We start from the raw sequence: 22,606 nt of genomic DNA, 5'->3' as shown, positions 1-22,606 counted from the left end.
ACCACACATTTTTTTCCTTAAAAAAAGGCCACATGTAAATTTGCGATTAATCGCGAGTTAACTCTGGACAGTGCGATTAATCGCGATTCAAAATTTTAATCGCCTGACAGCTCTACTTCCAATACCATATTGCTTTCACCAGTTGCCTTCAAATTATGCTCAAAGCGTTAGGAAACGATTAATAAAAATTCCCAAGAGTTATTTTTGTTTGAAGCTGGAATTAAAACTCTTTTTTTGTAAATTCAAGATGGCGGCCACTTCCCAAGGTCAAAGGTCAACGAAAATTTAGGGGTCATTATAGACAAGCTGGCAGCATGTGCATCAAATTTCGTGAGAATCAGACAAACAAAATGTTAATTTAGCGCATTAAAAATTCCCAAAATAACAAATTTAAAAACAAAATTGCTGCCAAGCAATAGGTCGTGGAGCCACCCCATAATAATTTAAAATCTTCCTTTGGATTTCCCAACTGTATGTGGGTTTTGTTTCCGAATTGCAAACTAAATTTTCTTTTTTTTTTGCAGAGTCAGCAGGTTTTTTTGCGACGGTCTTTTGCATACCAGGGCCGCAGTTTAAACATTACGGTTTTGAAAGTTATATCGTTTCGTTCAGCTTGAGCCCCCGGACGCGCGAATACCCTTTTTACACAAATCGGATAAGACATGTGCGAGCCAGCTAAGATCTTGCTGGTTGCGACCTCGCCATGCGCACGCCATTCAAATTCCATCATTTCTAATTACACCATTTTTCTCACAGTACATTCCCATTTATGGCCGATGATGTGACATATCAATTGATAAAACCCCCTTGGAGGTATTCCTTTTTGTAGCTTGGAGTAAAAGTGCTTTTTTTAAAAAAATTAAACATGGCGGCATCTTCCCAAGGTTAAAGGGCAATGAAACTTCCAGGGTCGTTATAGACTCCCGCTACGGACATGATTCTGAAATTTCGTGAAAATCGGACAAACAAAAGTGTCGTTTTTCCATATTGTTGGAAAACCTGAAAATCGCCATTTCTCCGACATCGCCACAAAATGGCCGCTAAGCCTTAGGTCGTCTGGCCATCCCATAATGATTTCAAATGTTCCAGGGCTTATCCCCGACACGTATCACGGGCTTTTGTTTGCGTATTTCAACATTTTTTTTTTGGCCCCATAAGCCCATTCATTTTTTTTATGAAAACACTCGCTGTGATGTCATCGCTTTGGAGGGGTCACACGTAACATGCCAAAAATTCTTTTTCAATTTTCCCTAGGTGTGATAAAATTTTGAGGTACTTTTCGTTCATGTGGCGGGGGTGAAATTTTTGCTCAAAGGCGCAGAAAGATAGAATATTAATGCAAGAACAATATGGTCCTTGCAGTCAATAGACTGCTGCTGCGGGCCATAATAAGTTAAAAAAAACAACAACAAAACGACCTAAATATCATCTTGGAAGAGTCCTGTGTGAGGAGCTGCAGCTCTCCAACGTCTCAAAAGAACCATGACCGGAGAGGATTCCAGATTTAGTGGTTTAATTTTTGGAATGTTTTAGATTCATTTTCTCTGTAATGATTACAGAAATGTATTGTTAAAATGTGATTGTGTGTGACTTTCTGTAAAAACATAATTGTTACATCTAGACACACCCTGTAATTGTTTCACTTTTTCTGTTATCCTACAAACCGATCCGGCCCCCCATCAGAGAAGAAAACAGTTATGCAGGCTTCACAAGAAAAAGTTTGGGGACCCCTGATTTAGAGGATTACTCGGAAATGTATGAAAAGATCAAAATGCCTCTTTGGGGTTCTTTATAGAGAGGAATAAGAAGCATAAATACACTTAAAAGATCAAAAAGTTGATTTTGTTTGATATGGACCCTTTAAGACACAGACGCTGGTGTTAGCATTATGGTGTGGGCTGGACACAGCTTATTTACGAGAGAGTTACTTAGTAGTATTGCCACAATTCTTGGTTTAAAACTGAAGCCATTTGTTACACCACTGAAAGAAAATGTTGTGTTTGTACAGCAGGGGTGTCATAGGGCCGAACAAGACAAACATTTATTGAACACATAAAAAACATAAATAAGTAACATAAATATGAATTAAAACAGACATAAATATTATTCCAGAATAAATCAATTTCACAAGAAAAACAAGGGGGTGTTAATAATAATAAAAAAATAAAATGATCAAGAGGGCCGGAGGTAATAACCCAGATCTGGCCCCCGGGCCTCGACTTTGACACATGTGCTGTACAGAATACCAGCGTTAATGTTGAAAGTGTCAAGCCTGCACTGTGCTAAATTTAAAATATTTATTATTGTTTTATTACATTACACCAGTCTTAGTATAAGCACACTGAAAGATTTTTCCAAAATTTGTAATGTGCAAATTAAGGAAAAAAAGTATTTTTCTGAACTTTGTGTTGTTTTTAAAAATCTTAAAAATCTTATGTCAAACCAAAACAAAACTATGAACCAAAAATTGAGGTTTGAGAATAAAACCAAGCATCTCTCCTGTCTACTATAAGACAGACGAGGCTAAACACTAACTATTGAAATGTTGATTACTTTAACGTAACACGGATCTCATCAAGTCACATCTTTTTCATAATTAATGTAATGGTTTTTGCTTTATGGCATGTGCAAATATCTAAAGGCTTAAACCGTGTCCTTGAAGAAATGCAGTATTTGCCTTCATAATCATCAAAATGTTGTTTTCCCATCATCTGGCTCAAGACAGCTTTGTCAAAAACTGTATCAGCAAGAACCCAGACTCCACATGGTGCCAAACCATTAAAGCTGCAGTGAGGTCCAAAGGTGACGTGCCTAATATTCGCAATTAAACATCTTTTTGATCAAATATCTGACAAGAAGCAGATTTTGCAGAAACTAGAAACCCGCTTGCTATGAAATGCGAAAGCGGCACAAAAGCTCAGAAACACTCTTAAGATATAAAAGCAGAAGACAAAAATGCAAAATCTTCCTCCACTTTTGAAAGACACAGTAGCTCCAGACAGAGAACTGTTCAACGCTCCACTAAATCAAAGATTTTCCAGCTCTGCTCACCTCTCCCTGCCCATAATGCCGTTCTTTTAGAAATCCCAGAAAGTGTGGATGAGAGAACTCATTTTGTGTTTTTCTGCCTCCAGGTTGTTGGCAGTGATTTCCTCTGCTCTCTAACCCGAGGCATCAATCTGAACAGAAACGTCTGAGGAGAAACGGCTCTAAAATCGCTGACTTTAACCTTCAGGTAAACCACAGTTTAAGGATACTTATTTTCAACAGAACCATCAGTTTAAATCGTTACCTGCTAACCTTTTCTCTCTGTTGATATTGACCAAGTTATTGATTCACTGGCAGAGGAAGATGGCAAAAATAATCTATTAATGGAAGACTTTAAACCCACCCCAACAGCTGAACTCAGGAAACCTCTGAAAGGCTGAGTCAGGTCGTCTTGTGATGTGTGTGCACATGTGTGCGCGCTCTTTGAAAGCCCCATGATACCAAAGACGTCAACAGTTCCTCGGTTTCCAGAGAAACCAGTCATGTGGAATCACCAGAAGAAAGAGGAGGGATCCGGCTAACAGAGTCAGCTGATTGCAATGAGACCACCATTTTTATCCTCATGTTTTACGACTTCACTTTACAGAGACCAGCTGTATGAAGAGAATACAAGCGGAGTTTAATGTTAATCTTTGGTCATGTTCTTCAAATGCAAATATGAAACCAAAACAGAAAGAACAAAACAAACAGCTGTCTGACATAAAAATAAAAGCTATCAAATCAGTTAAAACGCGCATAAGATTACTAAGGATCATGGGTAGTTTTTGTGTTCTGCTGCAGTCCCACAGACAAGTATCTCTGACATCAGCTGAAGAGAACTACAGACAGCATGAAAAGACCTTAAAGTTCCCCTCAGATCTTCCCTGCATCCGTTTTTAAAGCTTCTCAGTGGTCTTTAATTATAATGATGCTGTTTTAAGTCAAAATCAAAAATCTGTGTTGTTTTCTAGGACATAGTTTCTGTAGACTGGCAGGAGTTCATTATAGATTCACCTCCGAGTCGTGGGCAAAGCTGTTGTACACACCCTCCTACTGGCTTACAGCCCCTCACACCCCCAACCTAACATTACAGGTGTAACGAAAACGGTGAGCAATATCAGAGCTATTCAGACGTGCAGTTTAGATCCAGATTTCAGCTGAGATGAGGAAAACAAAGACATTCATGGATCGACTTGTCTGCCAGTGGATGCAACAGAATGGGGCAGAGCAGGGAGCTTGTGGCCCCGCCCAGTGGATTTTCTACAGCACAAAAATGCTAACTTGCCCTCTCTGGATGGAGTGCTCCTAAATATCTTGGGGTCTTGTTCACGAGTGAAGGAAGATCAGAGCGTGAGATCGACAGTTGGATTGAGGCGGCGTTCAATTTTATCCGGTCGCTGTACCGGTCCATTGTGGTGAAGAGAGAGCTGACCCAGAGCACAAAGCTCTCGATTTACCAGTCGATCTTCGTTTCAGTACTTATGGTCATGAGTTCTGGGTCATGACCGAAAGAACGAGATCCCGACTACAAGCGGATGAAATGAGTTTCCTCCGTAGGGTGGCTGGACGCTTCCTTAGAGATAGGGTGAGGAGCTCAGTCACCCAGAGGGAGCTCGGAGTAGAGCCGCTTCTCCTCCACATTCATTAAGTTGGCTCGGGCATCTGATCCGGATGCCTCCTGGACTCCTCCCTGGAGAGGTGTTCCGGGCATGTCCCACTGGGCGGAGGCCCCGGGGAAGACCCAGGACACGCTGGAGAAACTATGTCTTTCAGCTGGTCTGGGAACACCTCGTGTCCCCCCAGAGGAGCTGGAGGAAGTGGCCGGGGAGAGGAAACTAAAAACTCATCTTTTCAAATTTGATTAATTCCACCCATAACTTTGACTGCAATTGTCCATTTTCATAAGTGCATATTTTACTGTAAATTTTAATGCTGTAATATTTTTTTTTTGCCATTATTTTATGTACGGTGACCTTGGGTTCCAAGAAAGGCGCCAAGTAAATAAAATATATTGTTATTTATTATGATTAAGTCTAGGCATCTTTGCTCAGACTGCTGCCCCCACGACCCGGCCAGGATGAGAGGAAGAAGATGGATGGATGGATGGATTAAAAAAGCTCTTTAAACAGTCCTTTTTCATCTGCACCTGATTTACAAGGATTGGAATAAAAAAAATAGGCAAAAATGCTATTTTAAGCTGAATTTTCTTTACACATCTCCTCCATCATCAGAAAAATGCAACAAGAACATGTTCTAAACAGCAAAAACACAGTTTTCATCAAAGTGGGTCTAAGATTAATCTAGACCAGGAGTCTACAACATGCAGCTCTGGGGCCACATGCGCCTCTTCCCCTCCACAGCGGCTCTCTGGCTAGAAAAAAACAACAGTTTGTAAAGTAAGGGTTGCTGACTTAGCATTGATTTAATTTATTTGATAAAAGTCTGATATTTTCTAAATGCTATTTTTTTATGACTTTAAAGTACATTTTATCTTAAGCTGCATAAAAATGGTTAGTATCTATTCTTAGGGGAGTGGCTAAAATCTATAGATTTGTGTATTCTCCATATACTATTTCTGCTGGATCATTAACCAATCATGTTTTATGTTTATGCACCAGTTAACAGCAGTACTCTGGTGACAGCTCACCAGAGTAAACCTGGTATAACAAGAGAAAATGTCATTTTTGTCTAGTGTTGTTTAGGAATACTTAGATTCACTTGAATGTTCTTGTTTGGGAGAGGAAGTCTTATTTTGAAAGAAAGTCACATGAGCTTCTGGCAAAAGTAAAAAACGACTCTACAATATTTATGTATTTATTAGCGGACAAAAATAAATATAATTCATATTTACTATAAAAACGGTAGTGCAATGATGCAAGGTAGTATCACATTTTCCTAAAAGGGTTAAAAAAAAAAAAGTTTTGCGGCTCTTATTAGGTTTTGATCAGTACCACATAGGCCCAAATGGCTCTTTTACTTTTACGGGCAAAGGTTGCACACCTCTGATCTAGACCAATGAGTTTATGAATCATTGGTTGTTGTTTTTTTTTTATATATATATTCCATCTTTTGATTTTTTTGTTTATAGTGACGTATGGCAAGAAAAAAGGCTAAAAATGAGTAATTTTTCATGTTGTGAGTTTTTCATGTAAAACTCCTCATTAGCCTCCCAACTGTTGTTTTTTAAAGAATGGATTGGTTTCTAAACAGAATATTTTCAAAATGTGCTTCATAGTAGTTTCTCGCTTCATGTTCAAACTTTTCCAATTCTACATTTTTTTTGAACAGCAATGAACTTCAGGAAATTTGTTAGATGCATGTTAACTACAGCTGTAGTGACTGATCTTTGTAGGTTGACAACTTAATCAACAATTAGTTCAGCTGTAATGTTAACATGAGGAAAACGCATGATCATATTGCTTTGCAAACTCAGCACAAGAAACAAGTGAAGTTAAATGAAGTTCTAATAATCAGTTTAGGTTCCTCGGAGCTGTGAATGTCTTTGAGCTTCAAAGCCACAATGTGGCCCAATTGTCAATTTTCAGAGCAAAAGACGAGCATTACCATGTGAAACAGTAACAGGGACCCACCAGACCGGTTCTGACACAAACAGAGATCCCTGCAGGCACAGGAATGCACACACGGAGAGAAGAAGCATTCAGTGTTTCATGGTCTGCAACTGTATCAAGAAAAAAAAGCGTGTCTACAGGCTTCCTTAGAGGCAAACAGCTGTTGTGCTTTTCTGTAGGCCTTGTGGCCCACATTCAGCAGCTGACAGGCTGAAGACACCGACACTCAGAGTGAAGGAGGAGGAGACAACTGACACAACACAACACAAAGGTGACACACACACACCCCTACACACACACACACACACAGGGATAACAGTGGAATGTGCTTGGTCAACATGCTGCGTGTTGAGCCATATTGGATTTACAAGAAACTAAATGCTAACAGATGGCAGCTGCGCTGCGCTCGGGTCAGACAGGTTAAACTCCGATATCGGCTGATGAGTACTGAGAGCATTTTAACCAAAAATTTATGATTGTAAGTTAATATACCAAAAGTGTGGAAAACAATGTTTAAAATGCTTGAAATGCAGATGAGTCAATGTGAAATGGAGTGATTTTCAGTCACTGCCTCAGCTGCTGGCAGGAGGAGCGTGTTTGGACAAGTTACAAGTATCACTGGAAAAACATCACAAGTGTTCACCCAGAGGCTGTGTGGAAAACACTCAATCAAAGGGACACGTCAATGCAAAGAGTCATAACGCCACTAAACACACATGAAAGTGACTTTGAATCTCCTCATTTAGAGTTCAGGTAAGATTTGACAGGTTTTTGTCCACTTTTTCCTATGACTATAAATAAACATGTCAGGTCTTTCGAGTTTGAATTTGATGTCAAATCTTAATTGCTAATTGGTTAAAAAAATTAAAACCAATATGCATTTATCTTTACAATAGAATAAACAACTTCTAAGGTTGGTTCATTAAATGTCTTTTTTGTTATCTAAGCTGTTTAGAAAAGAATAAGAGAAGCACAAAATGATACCTCATAAAACAATCACAACAAAGGACAAGTCTATTGGAATACATGCCAAGATAAAAGCTTAAATTATCCAGTTTATTCCAATTTATCTCTCTTGCTTTTGTAAAACAATTCAAAGCCAATTTTTTTCTGTCCTGGGTTATTGATTGCTTCATTTTTCATGCAAATAATTAACAAACATACAAACTATAATTTCTGGGGCTGGGAATCACGGGGTGCCTCACGATACGATGCGATACATGGTTCAAGATGTCCATGATATTGTGATACTGAGATAATTGGTAAAAAAAAAAATCTCTAATACCGGTAACTCAAATATGAAAGAACACACATTTTCTAGGAAAGTATATCCCCATTTATTCTTTAGCTTGAACACAATCATAATAAATAACTTGTGTCTTATTTTGTGCAACAAATAATAGACAATTTAGTGCAGCATTCCTGAAATCAGTAATACTGTCTTTGACAAGCATTGACACAAATTGAATCGGAAATAAAATTCCGTGTTAATAATAGTAAACATGAACAGCAGTGCCGCTACTTAGTGCAGAATTGTTCTAAACAATAGAACAAAAATTAAATTATTCAAGTGGCTGTCAGACACATTGGTGCTCGCAACAGGCAGTCTTAAAACAGCACCCCCTATCACAAGGGCATATGAAGCCCGGCCGTGGTGCAGCGGTAGAGCGGTCAACTCCTGATCGGAAGATTGCGGGTTTGATTCCCGCCTTGTCCGCCCATGTGTCGAAGTGTCCTCGGGCGAGACACTGAACCTCACACTGCCTCTGGTGGGAGGTTGGCGCCAGTGTGTGGCAGCGGAGCCACCACCAGTGTGTGAATGAATGTGTAAATGCGTCTGTGACTGTAAAGCACTTCAGACCTTCAAATAAGGTAGAAAAGCACTATAAAAGTATACACCATTTATTATTTTACCATTTACCTCCGAAAGAATTTTTCACCAAAGGATGTCAAAAATAACATTTTACAGCCTCGTCGAACAAAAATAAAAGATCCACACTTGGTGAGGACTCATAGAGAATCTGGAATTTTGAATATTAAATATTGCAGGAGTAAATATTGTGATATATCACAATATCTATATTTTGGCACACCCCAATCATTTATTTTGTTAGGGAAAATGAGGTTTAAATAACCAAAATATCAGCCATTAAAACCCATTTTTTTGTTTTTTTTTTTAAGTTGGTTTTTATCTTTATTTTTCACAAAGGGCAAATAAAGCGTGACCTTTGCAGGGGAAACTCAGCCTGATGTCTAAAATGCCATGGTGTGCCACTGACTGTGACCTGCCCGAGGATGCTCATCTAACATCAATACTTCTGAGAAATATTTTCTTTCTACATTTCTAAATCCTGGGTCAATCTTAGAAACTTGAATCCTTCTGCAGAAACTGTGATGACAACATTACTGCACAGCTTACACTCACTAAAGGATGACACAACAGGTCTGCTGATACCTCCATGGAGGGGAGTGGCGGTGATTCACCACCCACGCAATATTATCGGATTTCCTTTAGATACCATCTGATTTAAGCGTTGCGTAATCATAGCCGGCACCGACAGCCCTGTCCCTTTCCAACTGCAGTCGGGATCAGATGGTCTAAGTAATAAAGCTTTAAATGCAGGATAAGACCAAAATGGGTCAAGAATAAAATATTTCTGTATTTTCAACATGGCTGTGCCACAAGTTTATACCCAAGATGAAAATTCGCTGCTGACCAACGTCCATGTTAACCTGACTGAGTGGCAGCAGATCACTGAGACAGACTCCAACTTCTGAGGCTAAACTAACACACTTCCATAAGAGGCATGTTTCTTTTTTTTGTCATTTTTGTTCTGAAAAACAAATAGAACAGCAGTACACTTAAAAGAATGGAGGATGAAAGATAGAAAGAACACAAAGACAGAAAACAAGGCTGTAATATGCCATCTAGGATGGTAATTTATGACTATTTGTTAGGCTTGTGACAGTCGGGAATCCTCTTTTGGGACTTCATTTACAAACTAAGACATGGAGGCTTGTTTGGAGCTTCTCTCACTCCGTTTACAGCCTACTCCCTCCACAGGAACACCGTGGATGTGCTACTTGTGAATTGTCCCTGACTAAGCAAAAGTGGAAGTACAGCTTGAGTAATTCTGGGAGTGATCCTCTGCATGAAATTTGTTTCAACATTGCTGAAAAGTATTGCTAAAGCTCCAGAAAATGGAAGTTTGGTGCTGGGTGGATTGTGCTGTTTTTCTGAGTTTCTGTCCTCACCTCTGGTCCCCGTCGCCATGTCTGCAACCTTTTGAAAAGCATCTAAGAAAGACCCAACAGCCAGAATAGTCGTCCTGAGAAATAAACACACATAAGTGACATTCATTAGATCCATCTTAACCACATTAAGAATCAATTGAAAACCTGATGCTTTTATTCTTTATTTAATCAAATGTGCTAGCTTTACCTTTAATAGTTTCTCTGTGTGTATATCACTGTATTTATTTGTACAAATTAGGGCTGCCACGATTAGTCAACTAATCGATAACTAGGTGACAATTATAATGGTTGACAACTAATTTAATAGTCAATTAGTCTTTACTTTATATTATATGGATTTAGAGTGTAGTAAAATTGAACACAGTTGTGAGCGTTCCGCACCTAAAAATTCACTTTTTCTATATTTGGGTCAAAGAGACCAAAACTTTATGTTTTGCGAAAAAGTTCCTTGTTTCAGATGCTGACCTTATTCAATTTAATCTTGTTGTATTACCACCAACTATTGAATGACAGAGGCTCCATGATTAATTAAAAGTTTAATAAAATATTGTCTTCATTGTCTTTAATTTTATTCATTCATTCATTTTCCTGACCGCTTTGTCCCTTCCAGGGTCGCGGGGTGCCGGAGCCTAACCCGGCTACTGATGGGCGAAGGCGGGGTTCACCCAGGACAGGTCTCCAGTCTGTCACATCTGTCACAGGGCCTCAATCACACACACATCCACTCTCACATTCACGCCTAAGGACAGTTTAGAGTCACCAATGAACCTATGAAGAATGTTTTTGGACGGTGGGAGGAAGCCGGAGTCCCCGGTGAAAACCCACGCATGCACGGGGAGAACATGCAAACTCCACACAAAAAGGTCCCAAATCCCCCAGCCGGGATTCGAACCAGGGCCTTCTTGCTGTGAGGCAAGAGCGCTAACCACTGCGCCACCGTGCAGCCATGTCTTTATTTTTTAGTTAGTTTAAATCTAATGATGGTTAAGATGTGTGCTTTACATAAATTATTATACAATTAAGATCTGAATTGGATTTCATCTATCATACTGAGGAAAGCTGGGCTTTCAGATAGTTGTGAACTCGAGCTTTATAAATAAATTGAATTAATTGGATGTTTCATATCCCACATTCTTTCTATGACCATTTGCATATTCATTATGGTTGTTAAAATTGTATAATTGTGTTGATCGGCATTTCCTAGGAAGGAAAGGAGAAGAAGGAACATAAATGTCACACATACATGTTAAAAGTTCAAAACAGGATTTTCAGAGGGGGACTTTAAAATATTTAGATGGTAGCATTATAAAAATAACACCAATATGTCATATTATGGTCATGCAGCTTTTTTTCCAATTCATTCTGTATAGTTTTTAAGAACTGTTTATTTTTTTTATTATTAAAAATGAAAAATCTCTGTGTTTTAAACTGAACAAAAGTCGAATATTAATTCATAAAATAATTCATGTTTACATGGAAAGCTGCTCAAAAAGCTGTTTTCCATGAAACTATACAATTACAATACAGGACAATTTATATGTCCATCCATCCATCCATCTTCTTCCGCTTCATGCGGGACCGGGTCGCGGGGGTAGTCTAAGCAAAGATGCCCAGACTTCCCTCTCCCCGGCCACTTCCTCCAGCTCCTCTGGGGGGACCAAAAGGTGTTCCCAGGCCAGCCGAGAAACATAGTCTCTCCAGCGTGTCCTGGATCTTCCCCGGGGCCTCCGCCCAGTGGGACATGCCCGGAACACCTCACCAGGGGGGTGTCCAGGAGACATCCGGATCAGAAGCCCGAACCACCTCAACTGGCTGCTCTCGATGTGGAGAAGCGGCTCTACTCCGAGCTCTCTCCGGGTGACCAAGCTTCTCACCCCATCTCTAATGGAGCACCCAGCCACTCTCTGGAGAAAACTCATTTCAGCCGCTTGTAGTCTGGATCTCGTTCTTTCGGTCACGACCCAGAGCTCATGACCATAGGTGAGTACTGGAACGAAGATCGACCGGTAAATTGAGAGCTTTGCTTTCTGGCTCAGCTCTCTTTTCAATACAACGGACCCGTACAGCGACCGCATAATAGCGGACGCCGCTCCAATCCGCCTGTCATCTTCCATCACTCGTGAACAAGACCCCAAGATATTTAAACTCCTCCACCTGAGGCAGGAGCACTCCACCCACAGAGAGAGGGCAAACTACCTTTCTCCGGTCGAGAACCATGGCCTCAAATTTAGCGGTGCTGACCCTCATTCCAGTCGCTTCACACTCGGCTGCAAACCGCTCCAATGCATGTTGGAGGTCCCGGTTCGATGGAGCCAACAGAACAACATCATCTGCAAAGAGCAGAGAGGAAATCCTGTGGTCCCCAAACCAGACCCCCTCCGGCCCCTGGCTGCGCCTAGAAATTCTGTCCATAAAGACTATGAACAGAACCGGTGATAAAGGGCAGCCCTGCCGGAGTCCAACATGCACCGGGAACAGGTCTGACTTACTGCCGGCCAGGCGAACCAAGCTCCTGCTCCGGTCGTACAGAGACCGGACAGTCCTGAGTAAGGCTCCCCAGACCCCATACTCCCAGAGCACCCTCCACAGTACACCACGGGGAACGCGGTCGAACGCCTTCTCCAAATCCACAAAACACATATGGACTGGATGAGCGAACTCCCACGAACCCTCCAGCACTCTGAAGAGGGTGTAGAGCTGGTCCACCGTTCCACGACCAGGACGGAAACCGCACTGTTGTTCTTGAATCTGCGGTTCGACTATCGGACGGACTCTCCTCTCCAGTACCCTGGCATAGACTTTCCCAGGAAGGCTGAGAAGTGTGATTCCCCGGTAGTTAGAACACACCCTCCGGTCCCCCTTCTTGAAAAGGGGAACCACCACCCCAGTCTGCCAGTCCAGTGGTATGGTTCCTGTTTGCCACGCAATGCTGCAGAGACGTGTCACCCAAGACACTCCTACAACATCCAGAGACTTGAGGTACTCAGGGCGAGCCTCATCCACCCCCGGAGCCTTGCCACCAAGGAGCTCTTTGACTACCTCAGTGACCTCAGCTTGGGTGATGGACAGTTCCAACCCAGTGTCCTCAGCCTCTGCTTCCTCAACAGAAGGCGTGTCAGCAGGGTTGAGGAGATCCTCAAAGTATTCCTTCCACCGCCCGACAATGTCCCCAGTTGAGGTCAGCAGATCCCCATCTGCACTGAAAACGGTGCCTGCAGAAAACTGCTTTCCCCTCCTGAGTCACCGGATGGTTTGCCAGAATCTCTTTGAGGCCAACCGATAGTCCTTCTCCATGGCCTCAAAAACTCCTCCCAGGACCGAGTTTTTGCCTCCAACACAGCCCGGGCCGCAGCTTGCTTAAACTGCCGGTACCTGCCAACTGTCTCTGGAGTCCCACAAGCCAGCCAGGCCTGATAGGACTCCTTCTTCAGCTTGACGGCATCCCTTACTTGCGGTGTCCACCACCGGGTTCGGGGGTTGCCGTCACGACAGGCACCAGAGACCTTGCGGCCGCAACTCCGGAAAGCAGCAGAGACAATAGAGGTGGAGAACATAGTCCACTCGGACTCAATGTCACCAACCTCCCTCGACACCTGCTTGAAGTTTTCCCGGATGTGGGAGTTAAAGACCTCCCTGACGGAGGGCTCAGCCAGACGTTCCCAGCAGACCCTCACAGTACGTTTAGGTCTGCCAAGTCTTTCCGGCCTCCTTCCCCGCCAGCGAATCCAACTCACCACCAGGTAGCGATCAGTAGACAGCTCTACCCCTCTCTTTACCAGAGTGTCCAAAACACACGGCTGGAGATCGCCTGAAACGACTACAAAGTCGATCATCGATCTCCTACCTAGGGTGCCCTGATGCCAGGTGTACTGATGGACACCTTTGTGTTCGAACATGGTGTTTGTTATGGACAAACTATGACGTGCACAGAAGTCCAACAACAAAACACCGCTCGGGTTCAGGTCAGGGAGGCCATTCCTACCAATCACACCCCTCCAGGTACCACTGTCATTACCCACGTGGGCATTGAAGTCCCCGAGGAGGACGACGGAGTCCCTGTTGGGGCACTTTCCAGTACCCCTTCAAGGGACACCAAGAAGGTCGGGTACTCTGAACTGCTGTTTGGCCCGTAAGCCGAAACTACAGTTAGAGACCTGTCCCCCATCCGAATGCGAATGGACACAACCCTCTCGTCCACCGGTGTGAACTCCAACACCTGGCGGCTGAGCTGGGGGCTCACAAGTAAGCCCACCCCAGCCCGTCGCCTCTCACCATGGGCAACTCCAGAGTGGTAGAGAGTCCAGCCTCTCTCTCCAGCTCAGGCTCCTTCCCTCCCAGAGAAGTGACATTCCATGTCCCAAAAGCCAAATTCCATGACCGGGGTTTGGGCCGCCGAGGCACTCGCCTGCAACTGCCACCCAAACCACAATGCACCGGCCCCTTCAAAGCTCCAATGCAGGTGGTTGCCCACTGGGGGGTGATCCCACGTCGCTCCTTCGGGTTGGACCCAACCGGGGCCCGTGGGAGGAGCTCCGGCCACCAGGCGCTCGCCTCCGAGCCCCAACTCCAGGCCTGGCTCCAGGGTGGGGCCCCGGTGACACCAATCCGGGCGACGTAGCTGGATCTCTCATGTCATAACTCATAAAGGGGGTTCTGAAATTTATATGTGAACTTCATAATCTGATCTTTTTATGATAGCAAATATTTTTTCTTTCCAAACCATTAGATTTGTTTTCTAAACTTCTGTCGACTATTTCCTTAAGAAAAACAACTGCAACGCCAAAGAATTTTAACAAGCTGATGATTTGTTTTTAGCTTTTTCTAAAACTGTTCTGATACTAAATATTTTCTACCTGCTTCCATGATCTTCCATGTATCTTTGAAACATGTTTGATGCTTCAACTAAACTATATGTATTTCATCAGCATAAAGCAGCAAACTAACACAACAGATTTCAACTCATTCTCACTAAAAGTCTTATTTTGGAAGCGAGTTAACACATGAGGTTCTCTGCCTTTAAAGCCTTGTGGTTCAAGTGCAACTAGAGACGTTCGAAGACACACATTGTCATCAATGGACCTTTTGTCTGCATGTCCTCCACCAGTAAAGTGTATATGTCCATAGCTGAGCACCAACACACACACAGTGTTACCTGATCTTCTCATGTTTTAGAGATAATGACTGCGAGTCCGTCTGACCTCAGTGGAAATTCTTCACAATACACGTTTGCTCTTTGTGTGATGAAACGGCCAGAAGCACTTCTATCACGTTTGTAATAAATTATTCAAACTCTTTATGACAAATGTCACAACAAGAATGTGGTCAAGGATGCCGCCCAGCACCGTACCAAAATTTTAAAACGCACATTAGAGCCTGAAAGTCCCACTGTCCGAGCAGCGAGCGCAGAGAAAAAAGGCTTCACAGCGAGGCCAATGAAGACCCTCTGCCATCACACTCATGTCATCACAGGGTTCTGTTCTGCAGGGCATCGAGACTCGAAAGGTACATCTAGATCAAGTGTTCACAGCCAAGTCAAATCCAGTCCAGTTTTATTGAACTACCAAAAGGTTAAAGTATTAGATCAAAGTGGAGCCGCTTAAATCTAAATCCTGCTGCGTGGAAGAACATCTGATCATAATCATAATCTGGAATCAATATTCTGTTCATAAACAGAGGTTTGATAATAAGTTGAACACCTAATCTTTGAGTTGATGTTTTTTTCCTTTAACTTTTGACATGACCTTTTGCAGCAAATTCAAAACTATTAGACCAAAAATAGATGAAGCTATAAATATTGTTGATATTGTGTGTGTGTGTGTGTGTGTATGTTTGTGTCTTCATGATTGTATGTGTGACTGGCAGCGTTAACAGACCATAACTGTCTGCAGCAGGCAGAGCCATGATTATCAGGTAAACTGGTCCTCTGGGAAAAGAAACTTGTGTGGTGTACTTAGGCTGTTCTTTAACGGTTTTTCAGACTCAAACTGCACAATATTCACATAAAGACTAACATAAAACAAAAACAGTTTATTCTGGTCATAAAGAGTTTGTGGTTTGACAGTGTTCCTTACCTGAGTTGTGACTGGAGTTTGGCTCCTTTCGTTAAAAAGTCCTCCCAGGTCGGATAGCTAGCCTATGAACAAACAAAGAGAATACAATATTTGCATTTTATTATTTTTTCTCCATATAAAATTCAAATCACAGCTACGGGCAATAATAAGAACAGAGAATAAAACATCAAGTTTTGCTTGCTGCTTCCAAACAATGATGGATGAAAACAAAGAGACCAATTTTTCACAGAAAGCCAAAGAAAAAAGTATTTAGGGTTTCTTGGAGACTTAAATTTGCATCGATTTTGCCTTAACCCTCGTGCTCTCTTATGGGGTCCATAATGTTTATGTAATTTATGTAAGACATAATTTATGTCTGCCACCACGGAAACCAGTGAAGAGAAAAATCTTGAAAGTTCAGCGCGCTGTCTTGTGGGGTCCAGATGACACTTTGCACAAGGGTTAGTATAATTTGCACCAAATCTACTTATATTCACTGCAGGTTGTGTATTCTATAACTGGTAACACAGAGCAGTAGAATTATGGTTCCACTTCCTATTATCTTTCTGAATAAATCGCTAAGCTGCGTGGAAACAAAAAAAAGCTGTTTTTTTTCCCCAACTTCACCAAATAACAGAGGCCTGGAACGTTGGGTCGACCAGTAACGCGCTAGAAGAGAGGAGACGTATCGGTCACACTACGGAAATCATGAAGCTGGGATTCTCCATAATTTTAATCTTTGACTTTATCTGAAACACGGTGCAGGACCATCACATGAAGCCAAACCGATCTCCAACGATCTTCTGAGCCTCTAAGACCAACCTTAGAGGCTCTTTTACAGTGTGACTGGAATTCCTATTCTTAAAGATTCTCTGGTATTGGTTTCTCAGGGGGTAAAAGCTTCTCTTTCACCAGGATTTTGCAACATGACCTGATTGATTATGTAGTCTGAAGCTGGTTTGGGCTTCAGACTTTGACCTTGACTTGCATGAGTAAACAACAGCAGGCGCTTGTGTGATGTTTAGATTAATGAATCAAAAAAAAAAAAAAAACACTGTTGGGAAACATTGGAAGAGAGGCCACAATTCCACTTTCTCTCATTATTTCTTTAAATCCAGTCACCCTGTCTGCCCTCAGTCTTTGCCACTTCACCAAACAGAGGATAATACCGATTTAACCCCTAACACAACACCATTAGCCTCTTAGTCACACACCGCTAAAGCTGTTAACCAGCCCTCAGTTTAAGGATAGCAGACAGACGCGCAGCATGGGATTGACTGGGTTACTCCAGCAGGGGTTTAACACCCTGTGATGAAATACTGCAGGTGACCGAATGAATGCTTCCAGTAAACAACTAACAGTGAACCTGTTGTTTCAGAAAAAATGTGTTGAAGCAACAGAATTTAAGCAACTTTAATACATGCTGATGACCCTGCATGAGAATAAAAAATGATGCCGTGGCACATGTGTCAAAAACATCTATTTTGTGTGTTTTTGAAAAAAAGACAAAGAAAATGTAAAGATCATGATTTTCTGATGCTGCCTGCCTAATAAAGATAGTCCCACCCATGACACAGCCCTCTGAAACATTCATTTAAACCAAAGATCCCAAAACTACGCCCGTGGGCCGGATACGACCCTCCTCCACATGTGGCCGGGCCCCCCAAAACACTATCAGAGAAACAGAATTTTTTTTATCAATCGGCTGATCGAGACCCACATAGAACGGGACTTTATATTTTACCCTTCTGCAGTCTGAACTACTTAATTTTTTTAATATTTTAGTATTGCTTTTTTCTGCAAAGATTACAAAAAAGAATTATTTAAAATTTGGCTATGTGTGGCTTTCTAGAAAGACTCAAATGTTTACCTTTAGGCTGTGATTGTTACACTTTTAGTTAGCTTACAAACCGACCCCAGATCAGAGAAGAAAACAGTTTTGTGACTCTCAAAAGAAAAGATTTGGGGCCCCCTGATTTAAACAATATATAATCTTCCAACAATATATGAAGGTAGAAATCTATGATTGATAATAAAAGCTGAAAGATTATATTCTGTAAAGAAAATTTAATTTACATTTAAGTGAACTTCAAATAGGGCTGGGCGATATGGGAATTTTCATATTGCGATATCGTTTTTTTCATATATTGCGATAACGATATTAAAAATGATATAAATCAAATAATCAAAGTAATCTTTATATCAAAGAGCTTTAGGACTTCAGATTTTTACACCTTAACTTTGCCCCCCCCCATTAAATCTTAGTTAGTTCAAATTAAACTTTCATTATTTTTTGTATTAACTGTAGTATTGAAACTAAGGCCATGTCCACACGTAGCCGGGTATTTCTACAAACGCATATCTGCTGACCTCCGTTTTAAAAAAAGTGTTGCGTCCACACGTGATCATTTTAAAAACAATTCCATCCACACGTCCCCGGATACTTGCGCTCTTAGACGCGGTTATGAGCTTGTCAGAACAGTAGTTGACAGTGGAAAATTGGAATTTCGATAATAAATCCTCCTAATGGCAACACCACAATTTCGAAAAAAACTCGCATTTTTCGAAAAAAAAGTTTATGCTTACAGTGGGTGGCATTTGGGGACGCATCGAAACTGACATTTTTCGCAAAACTGTTTTGGAAACACTTTTTTCGAAATAGATGCGCCTCTTTGTGTGTCTGTCCTGAGCGCAACACGCGGACAGCAGGAGAGATCCAGCTTCATGGCTTCATTTGCAGCTGCACTTCTGCAGCTTGGAGCCTGAAGATGCTGAAATCTCGTTTGAGGAAAAGCGCGAGAGCAGGGACAGAAACTTAAATGCATCTCGTCGTGTTTTTAAACAGAAAAAGGTCCAGCAGCTTACTTGCTGGAATGGTTATTTAAAAAAAAACACCCGCTGAACAGGTTTCTCACGCTCACCTGAGACTGTCAATAGACTCTGCGCTGCACGCGCTCTCCAGACAGAGCTGTGACGTCACCGCAATGCTCCTTTTTTAGTGAATCAAATAAAAAAAATACTTGTTCTCATTCATCGTCGTGTTTTTTATGACTTATCCCGTGAGTTGGTTTGTGCTTTATCGCAAGATGATGATTTAATGGAAACAGTGTCATTTCCAATCATTGTTTTTTTTCAAAATTCCTAGAATTTAGATAAAGTTTTGCGCAAATGTGTAATGGAAACGCAACTAGTACTGACGTGTATGCATTAATTGTCGCAAAAAGTGACGTTTAAAAACGCAAATCACCGGTTATTCATGTCCACACGCAGATGCAAAAACTGAGTTCTCCAAAATCTTCACTTTAGCCGGAGTTTTCCAAAACCACCGTTTTCAGTGACTGAAACCTCCGGTTTCGTGTGGACGATAGGCCGAAACGTATAGAAATATATTCGTTTTAGCAGATACCCGGGTAAGTGCGGACAAGGCCTAACTGTGAGGAACATTTAGATATTTCTAATAAATATTGTACATATACATAATGTACACAATAGTTAAACCATAACAGTGGTATGTTTTCAATAGGCTGTACAGAATTTCTGATTTATTTTAATCTGACTGCAGCACATAGAAGTTCCTTTCAAATTAAAATTAAGTCTTAAAAACATTGTTCTAAAGCAGCAAATATATTGCAGTTATTTTTATATTATTTTCTAATTTCTTCTGAACATAAACTATAGGTACTGCTGTGCAGCAGAAGATAATAAAATGTAAACTTAATCTTAAAATAAACAGTTCTGATAATAGATTTAATCATCATTTCACTCAGTCATCTGACATGTGTACATGTTGGAGGATTGATCAAACACATAAGATCTCTTCATTTAGTGTCATGTCAGGAGTCGTTAAAAACAAGTTTATTTTACTATTATTAGATCACCTCATTAAGAAATGAGCATAAACGGCACAAATGTAACTAACAAATTCATTATTGATACACAATAAAACAACAAATTATTCTAATTCGAAGCTCTATACAAAAGCTTTTGGCTAATATTTTAACAAAACCCTCAAACTCGCGGCTGTTACGAGCATGCGCAGTCTGTCCTTCTCTCCTCTTTCAGCCCCGCGTGACACGTAACGCGCGGCAATAGACAGACTGTCTCATTTTTCTTTTTTCATGGAGGTTCTCCTCTAAATCAGGTGTTTAAACTCATGATTTTAAAGCGTGTCTTCTCTCCCTCACACTCTGTGGATCTGTCGGTATCAAACAGCTGAAGAATAATCCAGTCGGACCGAACCATTTTCAATGTAGAGGAGGGGGGTCCGGTGACGATGTTTCCAAAACAAAATATATAAACATCGTTACCTTGACATTAAAAATAAAAGTATTTGCGATTATATATTGGTTATTGGTTTACTGAAATAATGTTTTCTGTTGTGTCCTTTTGTCATCATTCGGGGCCTCCGTGCCCCCCCTCTCAGTCTGGGCTCCTAAAATCAGCCGCTCCGTAAGAAGAAGAAGCGCAGAACTTCCGGGGGTTTCTCCCGTGTTTATTTAAAACGAAAGTTTATCGCAATAGACTCATTTCACTATCGAAAAAAAGTAATATCGCAATAACGATAATTATCGTTTTATCGCCCAGCCCTAACTTCAAACTAATCCAACTGCACTCTGAATGTTGGCTCATTCCTCAGAGTTTAAACCATTAAAATTTGACTTGAACTTGTGCGGCTCTCCTTCTGTTTACTCCTGCCAGGAATGTCATGGAAAGTTGCTGTAAAATATTCCAGCACTCGTTTTGCAGCAGACAAGACTCAGACAGGCTGAGCGTGCATCAGAGCTTCATGTTATGGTGTCTAAATTTGGGTGGCCCACAGGGTCAACAGTGGTTTCAGAGGGTCCCCTCGACAGCTGCCAACAGAACAGACCTCTGCCTCTGTCTGAGGAGACCTGGCTTTTTACATTTCAGCTGAAATTTACTTCTAAAAGTGTCTTTAGATATTGATTCTAGCAACATTTTTTTTATTTGACACAGGTTTTAAAACGTTTGATTGCTTAAACCTCCATTATTGGAGCTCGACAACTTTAGGTGAGCATTTATTTATGAATTTGGTCACAAGAGAAATATGAAATATATTCCATAAATCAGCTGCCCTCAGTTACTTAGGACTGAAAGGTAAGTGAAACTGAAATGAAGCTTAGCATCATCAATTTGTACAGACAGAGCAGGATACACACTGAGCTGCTATCTTCACCAGACAAAGCTACGGGTGTACGATTACTCTAGCCAGTGTGAGTAGACATCTGCTTTCAGCATCTAATCTTACTACGATAATCCTGATTTGTTCTACTGACCGGAAGAATGAAAGGATCCATACACCAGGGAGGGGCCTAAATTAGATTTGATGAGGGTAATGCATGATTAACCAAACCAGTTGAGTTTCAATCAACTTTATCAAGTTCTCCAATAAAGGAAATTAACTGATAATTCAATAATTTTGCCACAAAATGTTGAAACACACAAACACAGCACATGGAGAAATTTGTTAACATTTTAGGATGGCTTGTTCTGGAAAAGCAAGTGATCGTGTCACCCCTGAATATAAAAAGGTAACTGATTTATATTTAATGGTAATGTTACAAAGAAAGATATAACTAGATATATAGCATTACCTGTGATAATACTAGTGTAAATGCAGTAAACTGAATGTGGCTGCAGAAGATGCCAGAGCTCATAGCTGAAAACACTGAAGCTGAAATCCTGCCAAAGTATTAGCTAAATGCCAATTTAAAAAAAACTGATTAAAAAAATGCATAATTTTGACAAAACAGCCAGCATGGTGTTAAAATATTAGCTAAACTCCAAATTAGTCTAAAAAAATGCTAAATAATAGATTAGCCAAAACCAGCTAGTATGATGCTAAACTAAAAGCTAAATTCCAAATGTACCTGTTGTTGAACATTTGAAAGTTTGAATGGTTTCTCTAGCTGAAAGTATGCTGAAGTTCTCAAGTTCTCATTCATTTCCTATGGGGCATATTTTGCTCTATATTTAAAAAACTATCAAGTTTATGAATATTAAAGATACAAGCAGCAATGTACTGAATGAGCTGAAGGCTTTGATACAAAGATTGCTGAAATTGCTGAAAGTGTGATTGAATTTCAACGGGCCAAAAACATACAGAAAGGAGCAAGAGAATCACTATAGTGTGAATGCTTACTAAGCAATCACACTATAAAAAAATTGAGCACCATCAGCATTTTAGCAGACGTTTTCTGGACTGATGTAGACCCAACACAGATCCAGTTTGACACATACACTCCACACATTCTGGATCACAACACCAAAGTATGGCGAGCAGCGTACAGACAGGGAAAAGGAAAGCTGTTCTTCAACGAGTATAACAGAAACAACTTTCCGCAAGAGGTCGAGGTGAAAAACAACCTTTGGCCCTGGAGAAGATCCCCTCTGCTCTTTCAACTACGGTCTGGGGAAACGAAGCAGGAACGGTTCAACAGAACGATGTTATTTCAAAACTGTTTCTTTGAGATTCTTAAGAGTTTTGAAAAAGTTGTGTGCAAATGCTTAAAAATAAAGGTTGCTCAATGGCATAGTGGTTAGCAATGCAGTCCACCACACCGAAGCCTCCAGTTTGAATCCCACCATGGAAAGATTTTTTTTATTATAATAGGATTTTGTGTACGCGCAGTTTAAGACTTAAAATATGAAGAAGAAAAAAAACACTAACAACAACACGGTCCG

General features: G+C 41.0%; 1 protein-coding gene across 2 annotated transcripts in view; it reads right to left on the bottom strand.

Annotated features, from left to right (window-relative positions):
• mtss1 (MTSS I-BAR domain containing 1) overlaps positions 1-22,606 on the bottom strand; it is an 81,794-nt gene that overhangs the window by 43,544 nt on the left and 15,644 nt on the right. For both annotated transcript variants that reach the window (XM_036211816.1, XM_036211817.1), the window contains exons 2-3: positions 15,923-15,984; positions 9,852-9,925 (exon numbers count right to left, since the gene is read on the bottom strand). In XM_036211816.1, the coding sequence (XP_036067709.1) occupies positions 9,852-9,925; positions 15,923-15,984 (136 nt within the window). The remainder of the gene's footprint in view (positions 1-9,851; positions 9,926-15,922; positions 15,985-22,606) is intronic.

The sequence above is a fragment of the Oryzias melastigma genome, linkage group LG5, assembly GCF_002922805.2.
Source record: "Oryzias melastigma strain HK-1 linkage group LG5, ASM292280v2, whole genome shotgun sequence".
Classification (NCBI taxonomy): Eukaryota; Metazoa; Chordata; class Actinopteri; order Beloniformes; family Adrianichthyidae; genus Oryzias; species Oryzias melastigma.
Note: the sequence above shows the minus strand (reverse complement) of the source record. Positions and strands in the feature narration are given on the sequence as shown.